At 47.3% G+C, this 20726-nt stretch overlaps 1 protein-coding gene across 14 annotated transcripts in view; it reads right to left on the reverse strand.

Annotated features, from left to right (window-relative positions):
* LOC132913167 (tyrosine-protein phosphatase Lar) overlaps nt 1-20726 on the reverse strand; it is a 287417-nt gene that overhangs the window by 27325 nt on the left and 239366 nt on the right. For 13 of the 14 annotated variants that reach the window (XM_060971207.1, XM_060971199.1, XM_060971200.1 and 10 more), the window contains one exon: nt 9308-9490. In XM_060971207.1, coding sequence (XP_060827190.1) covers nt 9308-9490 — 183 coding nt within the window. Of the gene's footprint in view, nt 1-5856; nt 5879-9307; nt 9491-20726 lie in introns of those variants that run through there. The other variant, XM_060971213.1, reaches the window with a different exon arrangement.

Genomic DNA, 20726 nt, shown 5'->3' on the forward strand with positions numbered 1-20726 from the left:
ACGTAATCGAGCCTCATCTACAATTTCCAGCAAGTTGACCAGGAAGGAACGCGTGGTCATATTGTTATCCCATCCAGTCACGTGCAGGTTGTTAGCGTACTCGCGAAAAACTTAGATCGCTGCCAACGGCCGAATGCCGTGGCTCATCCTTCGTCTTTGCTGCTTTCCCACGCGTTATCGCCGACAGTTCCGATCATTTTCACTTCACGAAATTCTTCGCTAGCTGAATGCGTTTTCCTCGTGCGTTCGTCTCTCCTCCGTTCGAAACTTTGAAATTTTATTGGAAGAAAGTATTCGAACCATCACCGGGTTTACCGATCGAGTTCGTCAGTTCGAAGAATTCTGTAAAATACATGAATTTATATTTTTAATTTTATTCGTATTTCCTTCGCCGATTCTAGAACAACGTTTAAGCGAATTAAGCGAGAAATCGTGTCCGGTATCTACATTTTGACGAGAACTTTTCGAGACATCGAGACCGCTTGTTTTTGAAGAACAGACGGAGCACGCAAAGAACAGATCGTGACTCCCATGATGACACCACCCAACGGTCGGTAGTTTTAAGCGTGATAACAGTTAGAAGGAATAACGTAGATACGACGACAACGACGACGACGACGACGACGACGACGACGACGACGGAGAACAAGCTGGAAAGGCATTGGGCGTTAACGCAGCTACGGACATAACGTTAGCATCTTCTTGGCTCGCGATAAAACTCGATGACGTTCAGGCAGTGTACACGATCTATCTAGGTTTGCGTCGCGATAACGTCGACGCGCACGAAAGGGCTTTCACCGTGTAAAGAAGATGAAATTGAATAAAGATGAAAATCTATCTATACACTCTCGTCTCTTCACGCATATTCGTGTGCCGTTTTACGAGATTTCTACGCGACTCTTTGTGCCAACCCCCGTCGGAAACGTTTCAAGTCAGCCCTTTTTTACTCGCGCCTGTCGCTTACGTCGTTCTCAAACGACTGTTTGATCGCGAAAAAGTTCATTAGACATCGGTTACACGCGCCGTGCGCGTGTGTACACGTTCGTACGTTTCGCAGCTTGCTGCGAAATTTACACTAAGCTGAACAAATAAAGTATATGATAACGCAACGATAAATTCCATCTTAGATTCTCGACGAATCGACAAGACGGCTGGTAAAAGAAGAAGAAGAAAGAAAAAAAAAGAATTCTTCCGTCCAAAAACGTGGAAACTTTTTTGACGAAACAATGACACGCGTTTCGTCTATCGGTACGAGCAAGGAAGGAACATTTTCTCGACGTTGGTTCCCGGAAGCCCGGTTTCGCAGGCTGGGAATACGTCTCCGCATAAATATGTACAAAAGATATCGCGATGTCGCGTCGCGAAACGTACAACGAGAGCGGAAGAGCAACGCGGCCGGAAACGTCGAAACTATTTGCGTGTGTTTACTCACCAATATTGAAATATCTTTCCTTATATTTAACATCAGCGCGACGAACGGAAAATATGCGCAGGGTAGTACGCAGTAACTCGTAGTTTATTCGGCGTCGCCTATTTTATCTGGTCCGCGTTCGATACAAACTTCCATAGCAATGACCGCTCTGGGCGAAGATACGACAGGGCAGAGAACGAATACAGATGGTACTTGATACGGGCGATGACTTGGAAAGACGAACGCGTTCGATTCGACCGGGACAGAAAGCAAACAGAAAATATGTTTACCTCGAAGGTATAGGAGCTGCGCTCTGTTTTCCCTTCGCTCTCTCCTCTTTCCGCGCGTCGAGGAAGAGACGAAGGAGAAGAGAAGGTGGTCTCTGGCCGCTGTAATTCGCGAACGTTTTAATTGCTTTCATAATTATGCTTAGTCGCGGGGGTAGCACATCGACCGCGTAAAAAAGTCAATTATAATTATCGGAAAATATTCAGAGGCGAGAGAGGTCGGTCGAAGTGGAACGAAACGAATAAAGGGGAAGCGAGGTAATGGCTCGTAGTCGATGCTTTTCCAACGGTGCACGTTCGATTCGGTCAAAATACAAACAGAAAATATGTTTACGCTAGAGCCACGGTTGCATTGGCGAGTCGCACGCTCGTTTGCCCCCGTTTCTCCGATACGGAGAACCTTCTCCACCGATAGAAATATACGCTGTTGCGTATTAATTATCATATTAATCGTCAAGTATCATCGATTTTATTAACGTTCCATTTCCCTCGCGGCAGCGTCACGAACCTTGTTCTCGAAACTTTTACGGCCTCTTCATTTTTAATGGCTGACGAGAGGGAAACTCGAAACGTCGCCGGAAACAAACCGTTCCCTGTTTCTTCCCCTTATTCGTCTCCTTCTCCTTATTTCTCCTCTCTTTCTGCGAACGTTTCTCCATTTCGAGTTTCACCGAAGGTTTGCTAGCGCAACGCATTAACGTTGGAATCTCGCTTCGCAAATATATAAGAGAGAATGACGGCAGACGAGAAGATTATGCGGGCATGAAACGTCTTTCGCGAAGATTCGAGGAGTTGCGTCGTCTGGTGAATGCGTCGCGCCGGAAAGGAAATCGAATTACCCGTTGACGTTTCCGCCTCCTCTTTTTTCTCACTATATTTACCGCGCGTTCAAGGGGGAATTTAATCGAGGCCAAACATACCGCCGACTCTGGGCTTGTCTCTCTCGAAATTAATATTTTTAACCCATTCGCTTTTCCCTCCTTTTGCGGAATACCTCGTGCACGTTGTACGAAACGTTTTGGTATTTTTCTAGCAGCGTAACGAAACCCAAATACGCATGCATCGCGACTCTGGAAATTCCCAGGCATTTGGTACAAGCATACGTATACACAATTACGGTTATGTACAGATTGCGTTAATATCAGGACACAGTCTCTGCATTTGTTGCTTCGTAAGCGTTGCTTATTCCGCGACGATACGGATCATTTGTCGTAGCTTGGAAATACGTGAACGATTGCTCGTTAACAATAACGTTTAATTTGCACGATCGATTTTGAACGAAAAATTGCGCGAAATTCACGCAAATGCTCTTTACCTTTCGCCGTATACACTTATGTCAGTGGATTGCGAGGATTGACCGATAACGAAAGAATCAATAGGATCCTCGCGTGATTAAAATTTGCTAAAGCGGTGGAAGCAATTGTCGTGAAAAATCTTCGCAGTTGGCGATCATCCAGGCGGTGAATTTTCGAAAGCGTCTCTACCTTTGGTCACGGATCCGGAGAGAAGGTAAGTATGTAAGCGGAAATAAGGTAAGTTAGACGATCCCCCTCGGCGTAGCCGACGGCGTCATAAGTCAACTCCCGTGGGGAAAGGCTGGTCTAATGGCTCTGGGGGAGGTTACCGAGCAGGGTCTGTCGTGTTTTCCTGCCGGCAGGAAAGGAGATCGTGGCTCTTTATAACCGCGTAACGCGTCGACAAAAGGCCGAGGAATAGAAGGAGAAGTGACACCGAGTGGACGAACACGCTCGGTGTGTTCCATAGCGCAGGTGTTAAGAAGAGAGCCGTTTCGGCGATGAACCCGTCTTGTGTTTCCATCTTTGCCCTTCTAACTCTTCCAGCTCGGCAAACTTTCGTCCAACGATACTTTACATCTTTCTCTTTGCACCTACTTAAAAACTATCGCGTCGTTCGCTGACGTTTTTACCTCCGCTCGTTAGGAACAATCCGACGAATGTATAAACGACGCGGTTCGTTGTGCGTTGGCTGGTCCGCGTGCATGTTGGCTACGACGACCGTTAGGACGATTTTCATGGTACCAGGGAGCGGGGCGCGTGCTTGCCTTTTCGCATTCTTACGTTATCGTTACGGACAATTACGGAAGTTTCGAAACGATCGGGATATTACGCCGGAATTAAGATGGAAATAGGCGAGATGCCGGGTGTAAGAGGCGCAAGAGGCGGAAGAAAGAAGGGAAGCGAGAGAGCGAGCGGAGGAAGAGCGAGAATCCCAAGGCAGGTGTTAAGAAGCGGCGTGGCGCGACGATAGCAGCTCCGGGCTTGTTTCGAAGTTCGAGCCCTGCTCATCAAGCCTCGCAGCTTTAATGCCGGAAATTTTACGAGTGTTGACGAAGCGTTAACTGCTGCCCTCTCGCGCTTTTGCTTCGCTCCGCTGTTGCCCTCACGGCTTTACGGCCGAGCACTGGAAAATATAATTTAACGATTCTCGATGCGTTAACTCAGCTCGTTCTACCTCTCTTCCTCCGTACACACGATTATTTTGCCCACTTCGCTGTCTTTCGCGGTGGTTTCAGCCGTTCTTGAACCGTGACACGCCAACATTCGATGTCGTATAACAAATCCAGTCGCGAGTCTTTCCATAAACGGTGACAAAGCTTGAATGAGATATTAAATTGGTTTACCTCACATACCGGAGAATCTGCGTCGGTTTAATTCTCCTCAATTATCGTAAAGTGCTCGCCGTTCACCAAAGCGACCGTTATTTTAATACACCGCCGTCGCGTTGCTACCATGCTGTGTATAACTTTAATTAATTTGTCTCGTTTGCGCGATAAACGGAAATAGAGATTCGCGACCGCATTGTCCGAATGTAACGGGTTTTCTCTGCTTTCGTGTTCTATCCTATCCCATACCTGACCTTCTCCGTTTCGCGTCCTTTCCGCCCTTCGTTCCCTCGTCTTTTGTTTGCTTTGTCGACCAAGAATTTCCGAATTACGTTCCACCTGCGGCCGTTCGCCAAAGCACGCCTTTTTACCACCACTTCATCGCGCTGTTGTCACAGACTTCACACGGCAAACTATTCGAAGCGGTCGGTACACCAAGTAGTAGCCTTTACGGCGTTTACATCGAAATCCTGAAATCGTAAAATCCCTCGTGCCACGAACTTTACGCGTTTCAAGCACTTCGGCCGAGTGAATCGACAGATTCTGCTGGTACGGGGCCCTGAAAGTTGAATTAGGTTCGCCACAGATACCATATTGTCGGTATCCCGATAATAAAAGGAACAAGATAACAGCTCGATCGCTTCGGAACGTCGATCGGTCAAACAGTAGCAATCTGGTTATATCGTATTGTACGAGTATTTATTTTTCTGTATTATTTACATCGTATCGATGTTTGTTCGTATTGGTCTCGTACTTTCGCTTAAAAAAAGAATTAGATAATTTGCTTTTTGCTTCGACTTTGATAATTCTCCGAGTAAAAAAGTTTAAATTAGCAAGATTAAACCGAATATTAAAAATTTTTTACCACTCCGACAAACACACATTTTAATTGCAGTTTTTTGAAAGTGAACACTCTCGTTCGTTTTGCTGAAAATAATAGCACAGAGTATTACCGGAAATAATTGTCCATTAGAAAATTCATACGCGATACCTAACTTTTCGAAACGTAAGACGGTCTCTCCCTTATTTATCGCGCTTATCTCACGCGTTAAGTTCGCCTGGCTTCGTACGAGAAAAGTATAACGGAACGCGGCACACGATCGTCGGTGTCAAAAAACATTTTTCTCTTCTCGACCATCGCACGGCACTTTGCGAAATTTAACTATATCGCTTGCAACGTCGAACGCTTCGAAGTTTCGAGTGCTACCGTTACTCCATAATAACCGAGGATGCTTTAATATTGTTAACGCAAATTGCGAATGTGGCTACGCTCGTAAATGAATGCAAACAATGGCACGGCGGACATGCAACAATGGCGATGTTAGAAACGTTCTGTTAAAATTTCAACGTTAACCTAATATACACGCTGACAATGGTAGCCGACGAAAATTAAATTTCTAGGAAATTTGAATAACGTCTGGTGCCAGACGTGTTGGCGGCCGCGCTGCTGCTTTTTCTATGGCCGACTTTTTGAATGTCACGAAACCTTCGACGGAGTTACGTAGCTGCTAACGTACGACCGTTAAACACGTTACCATACATGACGCACGACTAACGCTTTGTCTCCTCTTTTGCTCCTTCTATCCGTCTTTTCCATGATTCTTCTCCCCGGCTCTACCACACGCGTCCGTGTTCTTCCTCTTCCATCCATTTTCTTTTCGCGCAACTTGCCACATATACACGGATACGCGCGACAGTAAGTACATTGCCCTTGTCGTGTACTTTTTGTAATACATTAAGCCATATATCTTATGGGATATACGCGGTGGAGACGGTGCCGTATGGCGATGGCTTCTAACGGTATTGACGGGGGTGGAGCTGCCGCGGATGGAAGACACGCGAATGACGTTAAGGGAGCTACTGGGCGAGCCAGCGAGTGACTGATGCGACTAGAGGGGAATGCTTTTCGCTTCGAGCTTGTCGTTTCTTCCTTCCCTTGCTCTTTGTACCGATGCTCGGCTCCGTAAGCAGGTCTTCTTTCATTAAACGTAAAACGAAGTAGATAAAACTGTGAGAAAGTTCGGATAAAATAGAAATGGAACGACGATAACGATAACTCGGAGGAGCAACTCTGAGAACTTTGTCTCTATCTCTCTCTCTCTCTCTCTCTCTGTATTCTCGTACTCCGCGTTAACCTTGCTACGTTCGTTGCATGATTTTCCATCTCCAACGAATTTTCTCGCAACGATATGATACGCACGATTCTTTCTTTCGATTTTCGGTACAGTTAGAGTTCTTGCATTTCTTACTGTCGAGGTTGTTAGATGTACGCGAGTACGAAGGAACGCGTGGATAAATTGTAATTGTAGAAAATATATATTTTAAATATCGAAGTGTAAATACAAATCGGAATATAATTGAGCTGATCCAGATCCGCGCGCCAGCGGTGTTACCCTGTGACTGAAAACCCTGCAGCCAAGCTCCAGTGCTCGAGAATACCGAAAGACCGGATGTAGAGTTTTCTTAGAACCGGTGACCACTTCAACGGTTACAACGAGTATAGTTAGCACGTGCTTACGCGTGTACAGTTGTTCGACAATTTGGAAAACGAATTACCCTTCGAGACAGAATTTTCCTCTTCCTATTCCAGACTCTCTAGCTGTCTTGTCCGTAACCTATCGGGATCGGTAGAAGATAGTCGGCCAGTCGTATCCGATCGAATTTCCGTTCGAAGAAATTCCGTCGTGGCGGAGTTGCCTCGCGAGGATTCTAAGATGTCCGTGTGCGGGTTGTAAGCACGTGTTTCCACATAGGTGCAGACGGATACCGTGGCGGAGGGCATCGCGACGAGCACGCACGCACGCGATATTCCCGTTTATACGTGCCACGCATACGAGTCACGGATTGCCAGAATCGTAAGATCGACGCACGTGCGACCGACACGGCGCGCTGCGATACAGCTCCGCTAACCCGTAGAAATAACGACAAAGGAGAACAAAAGAGGTGAATTTGGAAGATATTCGAAAGGACGAGGACGAATAAATTTCGCGTTAATCGCGGGAAGACGGGTTGGCCGATTCGACGCGATGGAAAATCGTCGAGTGGCCGGGTCGTTGGGAATTTTATGCAAGCGCCTGTACTCTCGGAACGCAGGCAGCGATGTAGGCAGCGACCAGAGCCAGATATATGCATAACGCGTGCACGTACACGTATCCGGGCTTGCGATACAGCCGAACGATACTAGCGTGTATGCAGCCAGCTTTCCTGCATCTAATGTATACTTTTCACGTCGCGGCAAACTGCGCCGGCCGTCGTAAAGATAGTCGGGCAAGTGCACACCGGTATTACGTGACGTGCCGTTCGATAATGATACCGCCATTGCGATAAAAACAAAGTGAACGTTTTATATATACGCCGATCTATACGTATACACGTGCGTATACGAGTGTGCAAGGTTCGCATAGCTACCGGCGATGCAAAAATAATGATAATAGGTTACGTCGTGCGTTAGCTAAACAACTTTCGTATATACAAGTTGCTCGTCCACTCGTCCGCTCGTTCATTTGCGCCGTTATCGCGAATTATATTCGCCAATCGTCGCTTCTCGTCAACACTCACGCGCGTAACGTTTCATTTTTTAGTCGCCACTCGATTACGCTTCCGTTTTTTATGGCCAACGGGAAGGGACGAGAGAACCGCAGGATTTCCGAAACCACTCGTCTCGATCGTCGTTTAAAAGTTTTTACGGGCCACCTATCCACGCTTAAAATTAGTGGATGATCGCAGGAGAGATCGATCGCTTCAACGAGTAATCGCGTTGAGAGCGTGGCGAACGTTGGTAGTAGTATGGGTCGGTTTATGCACCGACATTAGTTATCGACTTGCCAGGCGCGACTATACGCGGAACGCGTCACGAGTAGGTAACGAGCAGCTGACCGAATCACGGTCGCGTTCTCCTCGATTTTTTCAAGATTTTTTTATCGCGCCGAGTAGCTATGTATATGCGTGACTGAAAGATGGGAATCTGTTTAACTGGCTGTGATAGAGAATCGCCAGTCTGTGTCCACGCATCAACGACTGCGTTCGTTTCCAGGAATAATAAAATATTAATAAAAAAAAAAAAAAAAAACGTCGCGCTTAACGCTTATGGCACAGCGTTTCACCAAAGCCTGTTTGTTTCGTCTGAAAGCCGACCGATCGGACCGAACGATCGGTTCGATCGAGGAAAAAGTGTCGGATCTTTGGCAGTTTGATCGAAAACGTCAACGATATATGTAGATCGGCGCACGAACAGACACGAAGTGTACTTCGCGAGGAGAGCCGTGCAGAGCAGGTGTGCACTCTCGGCAAACGAGATGGATGTGCTGGATGTTCCCATATCGCGTGACCACTCGATCAACGCTACCGCGAGTTGACAGTGACTTACGCACTCTGGCACTCGACGAGATATGACACGCGCCATCGAGCTTCACCCTATTGTTACCTGTAGATCGCGGCCCAACATCTTCGATTCATCCGCTATCCAGATTTCTCTTCTCCTCGATCTTTCGCTTTGTTCGTTAGTTTTAGCTCCCCTTTAGATCTCGTGCTAGCATCGATAGTCTGACTTCCTCGATAGTCTGATCGTCGCGAGATCTACGTCTACACGGTTCTCGTTCGCTAACGAGAAATTGAGAAATTGAAATTCCCTCGAAATACTGACTCGACGATAGAATCTTCGTACGATTAATACGCTCGATGCTAAAATCGAAAGAAATGTCAGCGTTGAGATACGCGGTGTACTTCGGCCTTACTCAGGAGTACCTTACTTTCGACGGTATCGGAGAAGGTAGCGAATCGAGTTAAGATAAATCGAACGTTCCGGACTGATCAAGACTTTCAGAAGTTTGGAGCTTCGAATTACGCCAACGCGTATATAATTCAGATTCGAAGCGATTCCAAGCATTTCGAATCTACTTACTTCGAGATACGCTGATAAATGGCTCCTGGTTTTTCTTGAGAACGCGCAAACTCAAACATCGTAAAGAAGAAGGAATTTTCACTTACCGGTATCCAAAACCGTGTAGCGTGGATTGGTCGTGTCGATGGGCAGCATGTCCCGTACCCAGGAAATGATCGGAGGCGGTGACCCAACAGCGGTGCAGAGAAGCACCGCGTTATGACCCATTTCGACCACCTTCGTCGTCGGTGCTTGAGATATTAACGGGAAACCGTTCGGCAATTTCTCGGCTGTAACAAACGAACGGTCTAGCGTTATTGTAAATCAGCGATCGCAGTGCTCCATTTATCCAACACGATCGAGAACAGACGTGGGTGCACGCAGTTTCCTAGACTCTAAGAGAATCTCTGGCGACCGGTATGCCGCGGTCAGTCCCGCGGGATCGAAAGTTAGGGAAAGCTATTGGAACTGCGAGGATATCCCATTCCAGTTTCCATTTCTATTTCCCAGTACAGGAAACAGAGGTTTCGTCTTCTCGAAGACTGTGCAACGATACCGGTAGATGCGACCGGATATACCAGTGTCCGAGTGTTCGAGAATAGAATCAGAATTCAATATACCGGAAAAAGTTCGTAAAACGATTTACAGGGAAGAGGAAGGAGAAGAAGAGGAAGGAGGAAAGGGAGGGAGGAGGAGAAGGAGGAGAAACGGACAGGTCGGTCGATACCTCGAAATTTCTATTCTTGGACGTAGCGCGAAAGCCGATCGATTTATTCGCGTTTCTCGAGACAAGAAGAACGGCGACGCGAAATTGGAGGCTGCTCGAAATATGCAGAAATAAAGATGAACGAACGCGAGGCGTCGTTGCCCAACTGTGTTGTTCCATCCTCTGTATTCGTATTCCACGCTTAAAATGTGAGAAAGAGCATGGTAGACTGTGTCACTATAAAATCGTAGTTTAATATTTCACCGCATTTTAATTCCGCTAATTATTTTCTATGTTTTTATCGTTATAGAAATACATGAATACCACGGATGATAAATTGTTATGGCATCGAATATTGTTTACGATATGTCGTTCGTTCACTGCAACAATAACTCGAAATCTGCGATGATTTTGTTGATATTTTGTTAGTATCTTGCGGTACTTTACGACACGGGAAAATAAAAATTTGTTACTGGTACAACTAAAACGGTGGAGATCTGTTGTTTCACCTATCGGATATTGTAAACCACTACCAGCTACTGTACTCTGAACGTTCTACGCGATATTTTATGAATTGTTTCTGCATATCGCGTTCTTCCATCTTCGATAATTTATAACGATCTCTCTTTCGATAATAACGATAATAGTGATAACAGATACTTGAACGATCGTAAAGAAGAAAATTTTGAAAAGCATGGCTCTGGCCGTTGTTGCTTCTCACATCGTAACAGCGGTAACGCCGCGGCCACGGCGTTGTCGGACCCGTCGAACAAACTGGAAACATTCGCAGAAGTTAATTCGCTGCAAAGTCAATATTTGGCGGCGAAGTTGCAAGTTTTCTAATTTCTTCTGCCGACGAGCCAGAAAATCAGGAGCAACGAAGCCGAAGGCTGATGTGTCGTTAGCCGGAGATGAGATTAATTCGACTTGTTTCGCGGTGAACGCGATAGAAGCCACATTTGCCTCGTTCTTCACGTAATTACGACGATACCGCGTTCATCCTTAGAGCGAACTCGTAGTTAAAGGTAAGTTGGAGGATGTTGCACTCAAAGTTTCCAACTACTTCGCGTAGGCCTGGTTCCATCTCAATGGGGCTTACGCGTCTCGAACCTCCTCGACAAATTTTTCTTCCCCTTTATACTCTCTTCCCTTCTCGTTTCCTGTATCTTCTTTTTCGTTCCATTTTTTAAATTAGACATCCGTCGATAATTGGGTCGCGTGGGATTAATTAAAAATCCGTTCTACTTTCGAACGACGCTCTGATAACATCGTCATTAAGTCCAACAATCTTCGACGTTTCACTGGTAATTATACGGACCGCGTTACTCGCAAAGCACCCTCGTCGTTCTTACCGCGTTTCTGTGGATCTCGCTTCGACGACCGACGATACAGCGACGAGATTTGTCGCCGCCCGTCCATTAGGCGAGAAGATCTCCTCAACGATTACGAGCCGACGCGTCTTGTCCTCGTACGGACGCACGGATTCGTAATTTTTCTTCCTCCCTCGTCACACTCGTCTCGTAGGATCGCGAGAACACGAGATTTTTCTCGCCTATTTTAACAACGTACGTAACGTTCTGCGCGTTTCTGCAATTTTACATCTCCCATAAATGTAGTATGTATACCCGCAGGCTATTAATATGCAAACGTTTCGCGAAAGAAACCGCTCGGATCGGATAACATCGTATTATAGATTTCATGCCTGGGAATAAACTACACATTATTGCAACTGACAATATTTTACTATATTTTATCGTAAAAGTGACGCGGCTGTTATTTTAATTTCGAACGCGTGCCTCATCTTTGTACGAGAGAAATCCTACTTCGAAGAAATGGATGTTTTCAGATTCGAGAATTATTGGCACAATTGCCGCGAACTGGGTGAAAGTTAGGAAAGAGCGGCGCGATCAAACTGTAATTACCATGACCGGGCCCCCCCGGGACGGTACTTTGTAAATCGTTCTTTTATAATCTCGTCAATTAAAAGAGCAATCGGAACTCGAGCCAGCAGTCGGTCGTCGGTACGACTTTCGCCAACTTTGATCTAGTCGCCTGCTCTTATCGTAAATACGTAATAAGTCGGCGGAACCTGTTGGATCGCGTACGACCGTTCGCGTGTCGGCGAAACGAAGACCGCGAGATTCTCCGCCGTACACGCCTTCGTAACGTCTTACTTTCTCGTGATTCTCGTCGACGTTGTTCACGAGGGAGAAAAAAAAAAACAGACGGAGAAAAACGAGAGATGCTTCGGATTCGACGACAGTACCGACGCGTACAGATCGAAGAAAGGACGAGTCGGAATCGCGTTGGAGCCCTGTCGAGCGGAGAAAGAAGCTGACCCATATTCAAATTCTTAAAACCTCGATGCACGCAACGCGGAGAAAGTCGATAGGACAAGGGAGTGGCAGCGTTCGCGACAAATGTCTGCATAATTTTAAAGAAACGTGGCGCGAAAAGGCGATTCCGCCCTACGGTTGTCGCCTCTGACACCTCGTTACGTTCGCGCGAATCTCTCGCAGACTCGGTCGAACGAAAAGCCGGTGTCCGCTTTGCTTCTTCCGCGAACGTGGTTGAAAGATCACGAAGGCGGGTCGGTACGACGCGACGCAACAACACGCCGAGAGCCGAGAAAAGCTAGCACAAATTTCGCTTGGTTCGCTCGGTAGCGCGGCTCCGTTAACGAGCGCGATTAAGGTGCGAGAATCGTTGGCACTTCGGACGGGAAAGGTTGCTCGCTGCTCGGTTGGTGCACTCGAACCTTAGACGCGAGCAAGCCGGAAAGTCGGTTGAATTCTGTCAGATTCAGCCGACTGTCGTGTCAACCAGCGGCGAAGAGCGCGCTCCTCGTTCTTCGGGTACTTTCAGCGGATCTTCTTCCATTGTTTCCTTCGCCGGCGTCGTTTCTTTTGTCCTCGTTATCGTTCGAGTTATCCGGCAGGGCGGCGCCAATTATATCGGCGACCGTGAGCGGTGTTCACGGCCGACAATAGAAATCGCCCACAGACCTTCCCGCCCCTCGAATCGTCCCTGTGCCGCCACGACTCGACCTCTCATTCTCTTCCGTTACCCTTTCCTTCGCGTTCCAGTCCGCGACAAACAATTTCTCCCTCTTCGCCATCGCTTTCACCGATTACCATCGACAATACGACCGTCACCGTGGACCGCGCGACAACGAGAACCTTCTTGCCAACGCCATTGCCTCTGTCGATTCGTGGATTGCCCCTTCTTGCCGAGTCCTCCGTAACCAGCTGCTTCCGATCCCGTGGCAAAAAAATACAACCGCGTCACTCGACGAAAGGGACTCGTTGCTTTCTTTCCTCCCTTCCTTTCTCTTCTTGCGTCTGTTTCTTCCTTATCTCGCGCAGAGTCATCATAGTCCCACCTCGTTACAGTGCTAACGACGATGTCGAAATACGCTTTTACGCGGCACTGTACTATCCTCTGGCTCGCGATCGGTAATCTCCGTGAGAATCGAGCGAAAAGCGAGAAGAGAAGAGAAAAGAATTCCTTCGTCCATCATTTCTACCGGTAACCGAAAATAAATTTCATCGTCGACGATATCGCGCTGGCGACTAACTGATCGCCGAATTTGTCATTTGCTGGTATTGACAAAATCAGCAATCACTTAGTTGCCAATCAGATAGTTATTTGATAAGCAGAAAAAAAAATGTCATCGATAATGGTTACTAATAATAAAAAAGAATTCCACGATGTACAACGGTTGTCGGTAATCAAAAACAAACGTCCCGTCATCGATAACGATTATTGGTACCTGAAAAAAAAAAAAACAAAATTCCGGCATCCATACTGGTTACAAGTAATCAAAAACAATTTTGATCGTTTATAATCGTTATTCGTAACGAGAATACTAAAACCGACGTTGCGGTAACGTTAAAACTTTGTATCTTTCAGCTACTTTATTTGTCGACAAATTTCCGTGATATTCAGCGATCACTATCGCGTGTCTTTCACCTAAACGAAAATACCTTTTTCAAAATTCCTGACTCGCGATCCTTCTTTTCGAAGATAATCGTTTCGTCTTTTTTTTTTTTTTAAAAAAACCATCTGTTGCCAACAACAACGTCGACGATCGTCGACGTCCGTCGTTCCACGTTATCCTCGTAACGAGAACCTTCTCGCCGTTGTCTCCGTCGATTCTCGGATTGCCCGTTTTTGCCGAGTTCTTCGTCCCCTTGCCGTCTCAACGCAAAAATAATACAGCCGCGTCGTCGCTCGGTTTACCGAGTTTTCGATCAAAACCCGACAAGAAAAACTCGCACCGCTTCTTCCCTCCTGCCCTTCCTCCTCTTCTCCTAGATTCTTCTTTGCCTCGCTGCGTCTATAGCGAAGAAATTGCAGAGTATGGAAATTCTCGCATCGAAGCGAAAAGAAGAGGAACAAGTTTCCACGACGTCCGAGGGATCGTCGGAAGACCGATCTGCCGGCTTCATCCGTTTACGCGAAGTCGCTTTAGATAACGACAAAGCGATGGATTTCCTAGGATATGGAGGAAGAATAAAGCACCGGGCGAAAGAAGCTGGCGGAAAAGAGACAAGTGCGGGGAAATGGGAGAATCAATTTAGAGCGCACTTTGTTTTATCGTTCTCGTCGATTATATCGAAACGAATCGTTATCTTATTGGTGTTATAACAGATTAATCAGCAACAGGTGAGCGTCGATTTAGCCGTTTTCAGCAAGCGTAACATATTTGTTGGAAATTTCGGAGACTCCAAGAGAACGAAAAGTTGTTTTACCATTGGAAGAACGGCCAGCTGTTGCGGCCTGTTCCGACCTTCTAAATTGCTAACTAAATTCTAATAATACAGGAATCGATAAACTTGGTCGATCAGACGGTCGTTCTGACAGCGTGTGGTTGCGTCTGGTCGTGAACGAATCACGTATCGCGATGAGAGACGAACCTTCGGTTCCCTGTGCAAATCCCTTCCGACGTGGTACGGAAATAATAACGAGCGGCCGCGCGTGCTACAGGCTCCCCAGGGAATTTAAAAATCGGTCGAAGAGCAGCGCGCATAAATAACGCTTAGGATCGAGCGAAAAAATAATACCCACTCGGTGGTCCAGTTCGCCGCATCTACATTTTGATGGGGGAACGTGACTGGCAGGACCGAGACTGGAGAGGAAAAATTCGAGACGATGCGATGGTACGGCGAGAATGAATGTAGCGGGCAGGCCGATCAGAAAATTTGCCCGCGTCGAAATCGATTAAGAGTCGGGTTTCCTATATTTGAAAGTTGGCTCGTTCGGAGCGCAGATATTTCACGAGTAAAATATTCAGGATAACTTTGCCGGGAAACAAGATAGGTTTATGCGGTATCTTGGGAGCTTATCCCCGAGCAGCTTATCGAGGCGAAAGTCGACAACCTGGCGTGTACCGTTCGTTGCTTTCGCGACGTTCTCGAGCATGTTTCCGCGCGATGAAAATCTTTCCGCCAGCTTTTCGGGGGAACACGCCATTCGGTGACAACCACGCACTTTCCTAAATCGCAATCTTCTCTGTCAAAAGCTGGAAGGAGAGAGACAGAGAGACAGAGAGAGAAAGGAAGCAAAGGCTGTGTTAGCGTTCGCTACCGGCCGAAAAAGAAGCAGGGGAAGGTCCGGGTCATTCTGCCAATTTCCTTTCCGTAGAACTCCTTTTCTTTTCGTTCCCTTTCCTTCTTCTCCTTCTTCTTCTTTTTGCTTTCTCTTCTACCCACCGACGCGACGACCGACCGGGATTTCAACTTTCGTTCCCTATGGAGACGCGAACGGCCGCCCCGGACCACTCGACTGTTCCGAAACACTTGAAAACTTTCAATCGGAAACAACGCTGCGATTCTATATTGGCAAGAGCGAGCACCAGCGACGACGAGGACAACCGCGTTCGTCGAGAGAACGTCTGGAAAATGTACAAACTACGCGTCCAATCGTAGAATTTTCAGCTTGCAAAGATGAAACGTGTACGAATCTCTCGGGAATTATCGCTACGAATCGCCAACGATATGGAACGAAAGGAACGCGGCCTTTCATTTCCATCTAACCACGAATCTATGATCTAACAACGAACGAGTTATAGTGATCGACGGGCTACGTACGTATTACGCATAGACTGGTGTTTCGTAATTTTTCTCATTTTGCAACGCTCGCGTAACTCGTACGTAATTCGTAAGATGTTCAAAGACAACCGTCGTATTGCAGTCGCGGAAATGAAATTTTTCCACCTGATCCTAATTCACTGGTCAGAAGCTATAAGTGTAACGAATATGCTCGAAAGAACAGTTTGCAGACTGTAAAACGGACGTTTCTTTGTACGAGGGCAAACAGAATGGATGGCACACGGTGGTAATGGTAATTACGCTGGACGAAAGAGTGGCGCATCGTGGTACGCGAGCCTTGCTTTTTTGCCCATTGGTTCTTCTTTACCAGAGACGGCTACGTACGTAACGCTGGCGGAAAGGAATTAAACTGGCATTTTTCAGAGGGGAACGTTCCCTCGGTTACGAGATTTCCGTCGCGGTCGTTCCGGCCTGGATCCGGCTTTAAAAGCATTTGCACGACGATCGTGTCATCGGTCGATGGAAAATTTGCGATCGGCTGACGAGGCGGAAACAGGAATTAATACGTTGCTGTCGGGGCAGCGCGAAACGGAAGCTCAATAAGGAACGGGCCAATAAACTACACTGGTCAAAATCCGCCGTAAAAGTCCCGTGCAAGCGAGCTTTCATAATTCAATCGCACGCGGTGACGCAGCTGCACAGCCACGCTTCCGTCCTCCATGTACAAGGTGTCCCGTATAACGTAGCGTGCTATCAATCGAGAAGCGATTCTACGTGGGAAATTAAGCGAGAAACGTGGAATAACGTTTTCTCGCGGAACCCTTCGTTCCCGATGAAATTATAAACTTGTAGCTTTATCCGAACGCGCTTAAGCTATATTTTCACGAGAGCCAGATCTGAAACGGAAAAATTGTATTCTATATTCTTCGCATACTTTCGCATACGTGGAACGATCCGCTTATTAATCGGTAATCGGCTGAGTGAAGAAATTGGAAAACTTGATTCTCGGACGGGAAAATTTTATTCTACGCTTTGCGTTTATCTTCGCACGCGCGATCGCTCTCTGACCGCTCTTAGTATTATACGCTAGGTTATACGGATCACCCTGTATATGCATATGTAAATGTACGCGCATGTGTGTGTACGTACGTTTGGTGGAAGACGAATAGCACGTGTACGTGTACAGAGGACCGCCTTACGTCATTTCGAGAGAAATCGATCTATGGGAAATTGGCTGCGTTTGCGGAAAGAGAGGTACCTCGACCCAGCGACGAACACGTAAATCGCTGGAAAACGGAAGTGGACGAGAATACGTTTGGTGAAATTGGAAAATTAAATTCGATAGGAGGACAAGCAGAAAGCTCTAGACCATGTACTACTACCGGTCGATGATGCTATGCGCGTAAGAACTGTTTCCCTTTGGCGGACTTTGTGAACTTGGCCGGGCTAACTCCCGCGGGATAAGTTTTTCTTCGAATTCCTAGCGTTCAAAGGGGAAAAATGAGAGAAACAGAATCGGGAAATCGAGAAATTAAAGTTATATTACAGAAGATCGGAAGAAAAATTGCTTCGTTTCGCGCGCCGTACAAATTTCTTCTTCTTCTTCTTCTTCTTCTTTTACTACTTTGCTCGAGTTTACGTACGATGGAACCTACATCAAGCAGCGAGTTCAATTTTTGTTGTAGCCGTAGAAAATGATTAAACTCGCGACTTCGATCCCTCGTTAAAGCTTACTAGAATGTTCTAACTTCATCCGAGTTTTAATTAACGAGTACAGACCGATGGAATTTTTTCCGCGAATCTCGCTCGAGTGGCCGGAAAACGGGAACGGATATGAAGAGAAAGCGAGTAAGTGAAAATTCGAATGCAGACTACGCGTAGTCATCAGTCGTATCGTCTGTCACCTGCCCGCGTTTGGAAACGTCGCGGGAAAGGGTCGCGCGATCGGATGCGATCGACAGCGCGTTCTCGCAAGCCGCGAAACGAGGTTAATGCGAGACGCTAGGAGTTAGAATAACGTCACTATGCCAGCAGCAGCAGCAGCAGCAGCAGCAGGTGGTGCGATACCGTATGGGGAGGGTCTCGTAATATTCAAGCTATCCCCTCAAGAACGATTCGTGCCACCTCGTCTTAACGAGGCCTTGCATCAAGTGGCTTGGTTTCGAGTAGCGGCTCTAGGGGATTAGGCTCTAAAGACCAAACTCGTCTCGCGTTCGAGACGAGACGGAAGGCGGAGAGCAGCGACGTTGGGAGAAAGCCAGCCTAAATCGTCTTTTGATCTTGTAATTAATTCTGCTCGCATTACGCTCGTCCGGAAGAAACGAAACCGAGGCTCTGGTATTCGTCGGGGCAGGTGGGTCATTAACCAAAGAGAAAAAAGGATGAGAGAGAGAGAGAAACGCGGTAGGCGTAGAGGGTGGTGGGTGGCGTTGCGGCAGACGAAGAAACCAGAAGTGGAACGTCTGAACGGTAACAAGGAGAAAAGAAAGGGCCACGAGCCTATCCGAAGCATTTCGTTTCGTTCCAGCGACCGTCGATAGCGCTCTTACCTCGTTCTTATCAATTAATCGAAAGCGGTACACCTTTATGCATGTTTGATGGAACGATTTATGGCAGAGCTTGAATTTATTCAGCCGATTACAATATCGTGAATATAAAGTGCGCGCGGGGAAATTTATCGGCGGAGAATTGCTATTGAAGCGAAAAAGGAGAGAGAGTGAGAGAGTGAGAGAGAAAGGGCGAGAGTATGCAGAAGGAAGAAGAGGAAGGGAAGGGGCGGATAAAAGAGAACGAACGCTGACTGATCGGAAACTCAAAGTTTACCAATGTTTTTCCATTTCAATCGTGGCCGCTTTTCAGGGACGCGGGTATTTCCGTACGAAGCATTTCCATCGATCAATTATTTCGCCGAGGCTTCGAGGAGGTCCCTACACATCACACACACACACACACATCCTCTCAGAGAGTTGCAGTAGTTTCATCGGAGTAGGACGAGGGTGTATTATGCCAAAGAGCAATCGGTTTAAATGAAACGGCTATAGCTCGCGTTACGTTGCATTCCTACCCATCGGCATACTTTCGCGAAACAAAAATAAAAGCTGCGACGATCGGGATAAGGCGACGTCGGTCGCCTTTCTATTCCTCGAAGCGAGTAAACGACACACGAGTTTACCGGCGGCTTGCTTTCAGAGATGGATCGTCAGACGAGTTTCAAAGGAATCGAAATACGTCAGAGGAAAACCGACGGACGGAGGGTCACCGATAAATGCCTCGTGCGTTTAATCCGCAACAGCGGATGAGTGGAAAAAGAAAACGACAAGGGGAATCTCGAGATTTTTCCCCGCCTGCCTGTCCCGCTTCCACGGTTTCCCACGTGACGTACAACCTCTGGCGAAAACGCGTACCGACGTAGCCGGATTTCCGCCGCGTGTTCATCCAACGAATACACGGTACAATGATTCTTCGCGGAAGTGATCGCGTTGTATCGGTCATTTTATAACTCACCGTTGTATTTCACGTTTCCGGTGGCCGGAAAACTGCCTTTCAAAGCCCTTCTTTTCCATGCAAAAAGCTGTGCTCGCTGGATTTCTCAGGCTACGCGAAAATCCGGCGAAAATACCACGAACATGGCGCCGAAAGGTGGCCGTATAACGATTTGCAAACAAACGAGAAGTTGGTAACGCTCGTATTTGCGTTTCCACGTTTCCTTTTCGCGCGTGTATACATCCAGGCCCCGGGGTTGCTTCGACTTTTTTACGCGCAGCCACTCGAAACCGCAGGAAATCGGACACGGAGAACGTTCGGCCGGCTGACGATTAAATTTCCATGATTTTCTCAAAGAGAATCGGTCGTTGCATCGAGGAGCATCGTTCGTCAAACATATCGCCGGCCGGATATACGGTACAGGTTTCATAGGATTCACGCGATCCACGCTCCACGAGCCATGATCTATGGCTCATGATCCATGGTTCGTGATCCAGGACCCCGAGTCGTGTACAAATGCGTCTGCCGGAGAGACAGAGAGCCGGCCAGAGGACGCAGATTCGCGCACGGATGGTTCGCGCAGCCAATTGGGAACGCGGCAGTTGCGTCGGTTGCGAAGATAGGGTGGATTTCGGAAGTACATTTTCCGTGCGAAAAGGGAAAGTGACGGTGAATTCGCGTTATCGATGGCAAGGTAAATGGAGGGACAGAGAAGGGAACATCGGTGATTAAAGTGCAAAACCTCGTACGTTGATATTCGGCAATTTAATGGAAGAGACGCGAATAAAAAGTTCGATTATGCGCGAGGGAAAAAACGGTGTGGACCATCTCCCTCTCGCGATCTGGCAATTAGGGAATTCCACGATAGCTCCATGTTTTCATAGGATCGCTTGTTTTCCTTCGATCGATCTCTCGATTGTTTGCAACGAGCGCACTGCTGCAACTAAATTTCCATCGCGTAGCTCCGGGCGTGCCGGTTTCGCCGAAACGCCAAGAGAACGCGATCGTGCATTTGCTCGCAATAATTTCATCGAGTGGGTCGAGCGTTTAAAACAACAGGAGTAGGCAGGAGCGGAGTAGCAGTAGAAAGCAGATAACGTTCCGACTGTCGTAGCCGAGCGTCCAATTTTCGGTCGGTGAATAGGAAATCTAGCGACTCGGAGAAGCCGCTAAATCATCGCTACATGCGGTTGATATACGCTCGATGCACCGTCCGAATCAATTACCAGATAACCGATAGCGACGGTCACACGCCGCTATTGCGGACAGGTTGCCGATCGAACG

The sequence above is a fragment of the Bombus pascuorum genome, chromosome 13 (assembly GCF_905332965.1).
Source record: "Bombus pascuorum chromosome 13, iyBomPasc1.1, whole genome shotgun sequence".
Taxonomy (NCBI): Eukaryota; Metazoa; Arthropoda; class Insecta; order Hymenoptera; family Apidae; genus Bombus; species Bombus pascuorum.